The sequence below is a fragment of the Dryobates pubescens genome, chromosome 29 (assembly GCF_014839835.1).
Source record: "Dryobates pubescens isolate bDryPub1 chromosome 29, bDryPub1.pri, whole genome shotgun sequence".
Taxonomy (NCBI): Eukaryota; Metazoa; Chordata; class Aves; order Piciformes; family Picidae; genus Dryobates; species Dryobates pubescens.
In genome coordinates, this window is record NC_071640.1 from 4,403,103 (window position 1) to 4,413,255 (window position 10,153).

The 10,153-nt window shown below is 49.5% G+C and overlaps 1 protein-coding gene across 1 annotated transcript; it reads left to right on the forward strand.

Moving 5' to 3' along the window:
• The first annotated feature begins 323 nt into the window (after positions 1-323).
• CUTA (cutA divalent cation tolerance homolog) lies at positions 324-10,073 on the forward strand. The gene is made up of 6 exons (XM_054174258.1): positions 324-432; positions 2,959-3,107; positions 7,065-7,124; positions 8,330-8,375; positions 8,713-8,762; positions 9,314-10,073. Exons 1-6 carry the CDS (start codon positions 352-354, stop codon positions 9,414-9,416), a joined length of 489 nt encoding a protein of 162 aa, XP_054030233.1. The 5' UTR covers positions 324-351; the 3' UTR covers positions 9,417-10,073.
• The last annotated feature ends 80 nt before the right edge of the window (positions 10,074-10,153 follow it).

Sequence of the window (10,153 nt, forward strand, 5' to 3'; positions counted from 1 at the left end):
AACACTGCTAAGGGATTTGTTTGTTCCTGCTGTGGCTTTGCCCCCACTTCTGGGGCTGGCTGTGCACAGAGCTGCTGCAGGCAGGCAAAAGGGCTGGGTGCTGGGGCTTGGGGTGGCAGGGAGGGCAGAGAAGGTTCCTTGGGAGGCAGGACTGCAGTGTGGGCATCATGATGGGCCCATGCCTCAGCCCCATGCTGGGGCAAGCAGGCGGGTACCAGGCTGCAGGCAGCCAGGGAGGAAGAGGAGGAGGAGTTAGTGCTCCTTGTGGGCAGCCTTCCCAGGCAGCCTTCCAGCTCTGGGCAGAGCAGGTGGAGGGACGGACGGGACGCAGCCTCTCACCCGGCTGGGGAGATGGAATGGCTGAGCCAGCGTTGCCCATCGCTGCCTGCTGCCCAGGGCTGCCCTCGGCCGGGCCGTGGCACCTTGCTGCTGGTAAGTAGGAGCCCTCCAGCACTGCCAGGGCTGGCTCCATGCTTGGGATGGGGGGATGGGGGTGACCAGCATGCTGGGGAGCATGGCGCATGCCAACTCAAGCCACTGTGGAAAAGCTTCTGCCGATCCCTTTATAAGGGAACTTCTGCAAGGAAAAAAAATAGAAAGAGACAAGAAAAAGATCATGCAGGAGGAATGTGCTGTCAGTCTCTGCAGAGAGCAAAGCAAATCTCTTAGGAGATCTTTTTTCTTCCTCTTGTGCTGAAGAAGCTCACAGCGTACTCAAGATTGCCACAAGTTGTGTTTGCTTTGGGTGGGTTTTTTACAGAACCTCATCAAAAAGTCCTAACATGGTAATTTTAAACCCTAAAGTTGTTTTTAGTTCACCAAAGCCAAAACACAGCTTGCAGAAATCTTCTCGTCTCTGCACTCGGCTAGCACTTTGCTGGCCACTGAAATATTTTGAGCCCCACAGCGAGTTTTTCAGTTTTGTTCACCTCAACAGTTTGTCAGCTGTGAGTTTATTCAGTTTATCAGGTAGGAATCCTGAACTTTCACTCCTTCACTTTTGCAAGTGCAAATATTCTGGGGAGGAGGGGGAAGAAAAAGGGGGGAAAAAAAAAGGGGGGGGGGGGGGAGTGTGAAACACCCCAAAAAACCCAAGAGAGTCATCACTCTTGTACTGATATTTAGTCACAAACATTCATGGGGCTTTCCTCATCTCATGCATATACATCTTCCAAGAAGATTAATGATCACCGTGCTGAACAGGTTGAATTATTGTGGTGTTTGCTTTTTTTCCTGAGCAGGGAGCATGACTGCATTCTAATCTGGAAAGAAAAAAAAAAAGATACCCCAGCAGATCTCTGGATTTTAACTATCTGAGTAGCTGCTAAGATTCATTGCATAATATTTGTGAAGTGGCTTAATGGCAAAAAAAAATTATATATATATATATATATATAAAATAAAAAGAGCACAAAAGAAGCTCTTAAAAATTAGTGTGGGAAACCTTATGATAACAAAGAGCATTTCCTCAAATGGACTGGGAAAAGGGAGACAACCAACATAGCACATCAGTTACTTTCCCAACAGAAAGGAGCTCCTGGTTTTGTGGTGACGAGAGAGGAATTTTTTTGATTCAGTCTTTTTGAAAGCAGCAAAATCTGACATTGGCTTTATACTGAGAGGTTTTTTTCCAGAGGACAAAGGAAGGTAGAACTGAGGGGGGGAAGAGAATTATATGCTTAGCCTTAAAAGCATTCTTTTTTATCACTGTCATTGAATAAGGGCCAGATGCTGTTTGTTGCAAAACCAAGACAAAAGACAAAGGGAAGAGCAGCTGCGCAGAGAGAGCAGCCCCGGGTGCAGGCACCATCCTTCCCCTGTTACTCAGCACACACAAATTAACCTTCCTATTGCAGCAACATCCCCACTGAGATAATTATGTATTTTTACATTACTGTGTTTGTGGCATGTGAGTACAAAGAGCAGCCAAGCAGCTTGCCAGGAAGAGCATCTCATGTACAGCAAAACCAACTTGTTGCTGCTGCACTACCGGCCCGTGGAGAGAGAGTTATATTTTGTGCAGCCTGGTCAGACAGACACAGCCCCACAGACCTTGAGGATTGCTGTGCCCAAGAGGTTCCAATTTCACTGTCCTATTAGTATCAGATCACTAAGATGAAATCAACTTGCACCCTGCATTTAGGTCTTATCTTTGCTTGCCTGCTCTGTGAGTCTGTATCAGAGCCTGGGTGGGCTGTGTAACATCTATCAGCGGAAGACAGTAATTGTTCTGGGCTGACAGGGCAGGATGAAAGCTCTCCAGCTCCCAGCACAGATTGTATTACCCCAGTGTGGTAGTTTTCTCAACCCACCATACCCTAGGCTTCTCTGGGCTTTGCTCCTGCATCAGGCTCCAGCCCAAATCTGTTCCACATGGCCAGATCCCTGCCCCTACCTGACATGATGCTCTCCTCCTTTCCACTTCCCCAGGGAAGTGAATGGTCCTGTCCCCACCATTTCCCAGAGCAGTGGGCATGCCTTACCAAGGGCACACAGCTGAAGGATGGCTGCAGGATGTATCCTCAAAAGGAAACATGTGCTTAGTGTGGGAGCCATGCCTGGTGGTTCCCTTCTAGCTCCTTTTTGCAATAGAAATGTATTTTAACAGAGACAGCCAACAACTTACCTTCTTATTCTGCTTCAGAACACCAGTCTGAGCCATGTGGTGAGGTCTGTAACCCCCATTAGTCTGAGCTGTGATCTTCCACAGTGAGGTCTGGGTGCCTCTGGGCTATTGCAGCCTCACAAACTGCCCCTTTCCTGTCACAAGCCCTTGGCACAGCACTGGAGGGGAATGACTCTCCCTGGGAGCATGCTTTCACTTCAGTTACAGCCAGCAGTACTGTAATGGTGAATGAAGGCTGGAGACTTCTCTTGAGCCACAGATGATGTAAATGCTTAGTTTTACAGAATTCAGTATTTCACCTAAAATCCTCACTCTCCTGTTTTGCATCTGAGGTGGTGATTCTGTCCCTGCTGACGTACCCTGTGCTGAAGAGTTTCGCTCTTCAGCTGCACTCTGCCCTCACCGGCAGCTACATCTCTGGGACCCACTCCATTGCCTTCATCAACTGTGTCAACGAGCAGATTGCCAAGGATATTGCAAGGTACTGAGATGCTTTCCCTGCTTGTCTGCTTGAACTGTTCAACAGCAGCTTTCTGTGGAATAAAGCTTTTCCTTGTCCCTCGAGAGGCTGTGTGCTTCTCTGTATTTGCACATCTACCCAAACTGTGCTCCTTTCCTCTTACACTCCCTTTCTCTCTCTCTCTCTGTACCACATATCCACTAACCAAGAGCTGTGCACTCTAAAAGAAAGCTGACAAATGCCTCTGAAATCAATGCCAATCAAAGCCAATTCTCAATTTATTCTACTGCCTTTAGTTTTCAAGACCCATTTTAAAGCCACAGCCCTAAATCTCTGGGTCTTCAGATGTTTTCTGATCCACCACAGCCTTTCTTCTTCTCTGGAACAACACAGGTAACAAATCCCAGGAGAAGTATTTATGGTGAGGGACAAAGCACAGTACACTGCCTTGACCAAAGAGGTCCACAGCAAACACAGAACAGGCACTTGTGAGGTACCACCTGGAAGCCTGCACTCTTCTCACCAGACGAGCTTCAGGGAAGGAGGGTTTTACCTTGATTTCCTCTGTTAATGCCTGATATTTTGCATGCAGAGGTTTTTTTCATACATCTTTCAGTCCCTGACTCAATAGATGGCTTGTTCAAAGTACTGAAACCATGTTGACTGGGGAAATGTTTATGATGGACCATTAAGTTTCCTGCAACACCTCCTGTGGCGTTTTCCCTGCTTCCCTGCTGCTTGCCAGAAACTCTCCATCTCCTGCACAGTGTTCCCAAACAGTCCTTGAGGAACTGACAGGCTACTGAAAAGGGATTTTGTGTCACCTTAAATACTGCATCTGTGTTAAGAAGGTCAAATAGAATAATATCTGCCCTGCTTGATGCCTTATGAAAAAAGGAGTAACTATATGGCTGGTGAAAAGAGCCTCAGTTGCTGAAAATGCTGCATCTTAACAGCTTTGCAAATGTGCTCCACTCCTGATTGCTTATCTTGTAAGGAAGGGAGAGGAAATAAATCGTTCTCCATTGCCAAGATATATGTACTTTGGTTGTTTGTTTTTACTGCTGCAGTAATTATTCCTTTGTTCTGGAATTTGAATGAATGAGCCCTGAGTGTAGAAGGATGGCACAGTGCTTCTACAGCCATTTTCCCACACACTTTTTTTCCTGTGCTGTGGTGTTTGGTCTTCCTTTATGTTGCTCAGTGGAGCACTCACTCTGAGGAGGCTCAGGGGAGACCTTCTTGCTGTCTGCAACTGCCTGAAGGGAGGTTGTAGCCAGGAGGGAGTTGGTCTCTTCTCCCAGGCAACCAGCACCAGAACAAGAGGACACAGTCTCAAGCTGTACCAGGGGAAGTTTAGGCTTGAGGTGAGGAGAAAGTTCTTCCCAGAGAGAGTTGTTAGCCATTGGAATGGGCTGCACAGGGAGGTGGTGGAGTCACTGTCCCTGGAGGTGTTCAAGAGGGGATCGGACATGGCACTTGGTGCCATGGTTTAGTCATGAGGTCTGTGGTGACAGGTTGGACTTGATGATCTTTGAGGTCTCTTCCAACCTTGTTGATTCTGTGATTCTGTGATGGATCATTCTGCAAGGAAATTTTCCACTGGTTTGAAGGAGAAGGAGTTTTAGGTTTGTGGAAGCAGATTAGCTGCAGGTAGAACTCAGGGTCTGACTTGTTTATTGTTTCAGTTCTTACCCAGTTTATCTGGACTACTGTTGACTTATAATCTTCAGAGGAAACCCCTGAGTCCATGCAGGAGATCCCTGGGCCTGCAGTGAGGAGCTGACCCCTTTGGGCTGGACGGTGTGGCCACTGCCTCTCACATAACTTACCTAACACCCAAGCAGCCTGGCAGCCTGCAGTTCTGCCTTAGATTTGTGCAGATCATTTTCCTTGCTTTTCTGCTTATCAATATTTCATCTGTCTCAATTCAGAGCCTATTGTGAGGCAGGGACAAAAAAGCCCACATTAAGTGCCCAACCCAAAGCTATTATGAATTATGCAGATGTTTTCCACAGATCACATTCAGCTTCTTACAGTGCCCCCTGTTCCCATGGTGCCGGCTTGTTTCCGCTCAGCTTGCTAGAACAAAGTTCAGGATCTCAGCTAGGGTCACAGAGCAGAAGCAATTAGAAGGTATTCACCCAAATCAAAAGGTTCCCAGTGACTTGGAAGTTGCAGGCAGCAAAACCAGGCTGATTTGTGCCATGTGTTTGACATGACAACCGCAGCAGGGATATCTCCGCTCGTGCTGCTGCAGTTTGCTGCTCTGAAGATTAACTCAAGATGCTCTCCAAGCATTAAATGCCTAGAACTGGCTACACGTGGTGAGAGCAAGCAACCCACAGCCCCCTTGCATGGCTGTCCTCTCAGACCATGGTCCCTCTGAGCCACCAGCAGAGAGAAGCCCATCTCTGTCACCTCTCTGTGCTTAAACACCAAGCCTGAACCCATGTGTTAGTCCAGGCACTGGTTCTGCAGCACACTTTTGGAGCGGCAGGATGGTGTAAGGGCTTTCCTCCTGGAAAGGGCTGCCATTCTCCCAGCAACAAGCTGCTCCCAATTCCTCCCTGCCCTGCAGCAGAGCCTCTGAGCCCCACCAGAGCACCTTTGCCTTGTGCTCATAGTTGCAAGGTCTAAAGGTCTGCAAAGAGGGAATGAAAGCAGGGCTGGTAATGAAGACATGCAAAGAGGTTTATGCACATTCAAACAAGAGCCCAGCTTTCCTTACAGGTCAGAGGCCAGGCCTCAAGGCACGATGCAGCTGCATATTCTCACTTTGCCCAGGGTATTTTCGGGTCACAGCCATGGAGGAGACACTTCTTGTGCTTGTCCTTTCATCTCTGGGGGCACACGAGCCAGCAATCAATTCTGATGTATTTTTACAGTCTTTTTGAAAGCTATGAGTTTCTTACTGCTTGTTTTGTAGTCACCTCCAGGCTGTTATCATACCCTGAATGTAAGGATAATACATTTCTAATGTCCTCTGAGCCAAAACCATTCTGGGGAGCGTTTTGAATGGGAGCAGTAGCTAATTGGATTGGTTTCCATTCTTCAGCTGGATGAGTTAATTTTTGCAGGTTGTTGAATCGAGCCATCCAGCAATCCAACAACTCCTGCCTTTTCTGCAGTACAAGGGCATCTAGAAGTTAAATTGTCAAAGCACTTGGTACAAAGTAGTGTCCATCAAGGCCATTGTTAAAGAAAACTAAAAGTGAAGTCTCCAGTGCAATGCCTTTAACAGAGCTGCCCACGAGAGGGACAGGACAGCCACCAACGTGAGAAGGGCTCAGACATTGCTGTGGTCAGAAAATACAACATTTGACCTAGTTCTAAAAATCCACCCTGAGATTGCTTCAATATGCCTTAATCACTTAAATATCACTTCTGCTAGCAGACCCAAGCAGCTCTGCAATAACAAATCAGCCCACAACTAAAGCAGGAAGCCTGAGGGAAGGAATTTATTTGGGCTTCGGATTTCTAGGACATTTTGGGTAGAAAAACCTTGATGTTGTTGATTTAATAAGATCCACATTTAGTCTGCTGTGCAAGGAAGAGGCACAGATTGACAGCATAAATGCAGGACTAGGAGACAAATCCCTTAATGTTTGTCCCAGGCACTGTACTTGCAGCCCCAAGGCTCAAACCTTGCCCTCGTGTCCCTATGGCAAGATGGGCACAGGGCTAATGCTGGGTGTGGTCCTTGCATCATGTGAGGCCCAGGTCCTCTGGCAGGAGCCAACCTTACTGCATGACCAGGAGGGTCCCAGAGCCCTACCAAGAGGACCTGAGCTAAGCAGCTCCAGCTGGAGGTGACTCCTGCCTCTGTTTTCCTAGGGTAATAATTAACCCCAGATCCCATGTCTCCAATGTCAAAGCTGGTGCTGGCAGTCAGGGTCAGGGTGAGGGAATGTCCCTAGGGCTGGGAACAAGCAGCAAGCTGGGGACAAGCACTAACTCCTCTCCTGTCTCCCCCAGGGCCATCATGGATAAGAAGCTGGCTGCCTGCATCAACATCCTGCCAAAGAGCTCAGCCTTGTAAGTTGGACTGGCTATTCCCAAGTATTCAGGAGGCAAATACAGGTTCCCCAGTGGGGAAAGAAGGAGATGGATGCCACACATCCCTGGGGAGAGGAGGCAGTTTCCAGAAGGCTGCTGTGTCTGTTTGTTGTTGCAGATGGTAGAGATGGAGCATGCAAAGTGCACTAAGCCTATTAAGGAGTGCAGATGCTCTTTACTGCCAGAGTGGACTATTTATGTCTTGGTTACCTGGCTACAAGGAAATCTAGCAAAGAGCAAAGTGATTTGTGGTCCTGAGGACGTGGCACCTGTTTTTAAAGGAACTAAAAAGAAGTTAAGATAGGGACCAGAAGCATGTTCAGGAAGGAAGAACAGTATCTTTGACCTTGAAATACAACCAGCCCTGCTTTGCAGGTATCCTCAGCCAGCCACTCAAAGGGCCTGCACTTCTTTGCTCACAGGAGCATGCTGGCCTGTCCCCACCGAGGAGGGGAATGGGTACCCACATCACAGCCTTCCTGCAAGGGGGGTTCCTCACAGTGCCCCCCTCTCTCACACTCTCCCATAGCCCAAGCGAGGCTGCTGAAAGAGGGCAAACCCAGTAGAACCCTTCTGCCCTTTGCACTTTGCTGCCTGCAGACTGGAGCTGAGTTGCCCACCTCCAGCCTGCCTGATCCAGCTGGTTTGTCCTCCATGCCCTGCTCAGGACACACTGCGCCACTTCCGAGTGCTCCTCGTGCAGGACCCCAGCGTGCAGATGAAATCATGATGGCCTTCTGTCAACACAAATGTTTTGAAAGGTCATCTCTGACTCATGACAAGTGCATCTCCTCTCCTGCAGGGAAAGAGGGAAAAAATGCTGCCATGCTCAGCTTCCCAGCTGCAGTTACTTCAGGCACTGTCTCCCAGACACTTCTTGGAGCAGGACTACCACCACACAGCCCTCCATGGCCACTCCAGTCCCAGCTTCTTCACCCTCCCATTCCCCCCCTGGGAAGCTCTCTTGAGGCTGGCACAGCCAAGGAGGCTCTGGTCTGTAAATCCAGGGTGCTCAGTCACATGCACAGCAGACTTTTTGGGGCCAGTGATGCCTCTTGAGCAGCACTTTGTAAAGGAACAGTCGTGTGCAGAAAGCACTGAGCAGGGAAACTAACCCCCACCAGAGGAATCGGCATGGCTGCACCCAGCTGTGTTTGCTGATGCTTCTTTCCTTTCCAATCTAGGTATTTCTGGAAAGGGGAACTGGAAGAATCCACTGAAATACTGCTGGTAAGTGACAATTCCCCATGTCATGAAAATCCCCATCCCAGACAGGCCCAGCCAAAAGGGGCTGCAGGGTGGTTTGGGGAGGGTAGCACCAACCTGCCCAAGACTTGAGACAGTACACAAGGACCCCAAGCACCCACCTTGTGAGCATGGTAGTGGTGGCTGGGGGATGGCAGCCCAGCTTGGCCTCTCATCCTGTCACCACAGAGGAACATCCCCAGGGAAGAGCTCCCATCACACATTGGATGCATGCAGTGGAACTAGGCATGCAGGATTGCTCTGTTCCCTTCACTTCTCATCTGCTTTTTGTGTTGTTTGTTTGTTTTTTCACTCTCTGCAGTTAGTGAAAACAAGGACATCCAAAATAGGTGAATTATCCAACTATGTCAGGTGAGACACTAGCTCTGAGGAGCACGGGGATTCTTGCCTGAGGATTGTTGCCATCCCCTGCTCAGGCTTTGAGAGTCAGGTCCCTTGAGCCTCAGAGGGTTCAAATGCTCCTGAGGTATCTTGTAAGCCACAAACCTCCAAACACTGCATGAGCACACACACACAAAAAGAAAGCTGGCAGGAATAGCAACTGTTGGGCTTCAACCAGTCCCTCCAAAATGGGGACAAGAAGGGATTCTCCTTCTCCCAGTGCAGGTTATTCCCTGGCTGCCTCCTGGCAGGATTTCCTGCACTTCCAAAGCTCTGAGTGGTGAGCACAGGCAGCTTTGGGACAGGGCCCCTGGCAGTCAGCTGCTGGCTGTGGTAAACCCCAAACTCAAAGCAAAATTCTCACATGACAAGAAGAAGATGTGGGTGCTTTGAAGTCAGGAGAGAGAGTGGGGCAGGGCTGGGAGCTGGGACCTCTGCTTCCTGCACTGCAAGCAGGCCTGGGTCTGTTCTGCTGCCAGGCTGTCAGTGACACTGCTCCTCTGCATCTGTTTCCACTTTAGATCCATCCATCCCTTTGAAATTCCTGAAATCATCAGCCTGCCTATTGACCAAGGAAACCCTCTCTACCTCAAATGGATAGAGGAAAGTGTGCCAGGGGATTAAGTGGAAAAGCACAGAAAGCTCCTTGCTGTTGGGCACAGCAGGTGAAGGGTGCTGAGCAGTGGTGGTGTCCCTGTGCAGTCAGGAGGAAGGCAGACAGCTCTTGTCTTCATGGATTTGCTATAACAGCAGCTTGGGAACTTTAATTTGCAACCAAAACATCTCCTCCTTGGCTTGATCCTGTGCTCCAGGGAGCACTGAGCAGCACAGAGGTGCTGGAGGCCAAAGTGGGGAAGGGCTACATGCACTGAGGGCTGTGGCAGCAATGTGGATGGAGATACACAGAGATGCTTATCTCAGGACACAGCAGCATCTAGGGACTGTCTCAGGCCACCAGCAGCAAGTGTCAGCTAGTAGCCATGGCCTGGCATCTTCTGGCAGCCTCTCTAGCACTCTGCATCCCCACAGCCAGTACTCAAGACCCTGCCTGGCCCCCTTCTCCCTCACAGCAGCTGTCACAGTATGCTGCCCTGCTTTGTCTGGAGGCTGCAGAATGTGACTGGGCACCCTGTGATGCACTAGCTCATGCCCTCTCCTGCTGCCATGCAACATGCTGCTCCAAGGCTTACAAACCCCAGGGAAACAGCAAACTGGAGAAGACACCACAAGCACTTACCAGGAGCTGCAAGCAGCACATGACCCTTCCCTGCCTGCCCATCCAGGCTTCCAGTGCCAGTTCAGAGAAACCAAGTGCCAGTGGGAGCAGGGCATCACCCAGCTGCAGGGCACTGCCCCAGTCC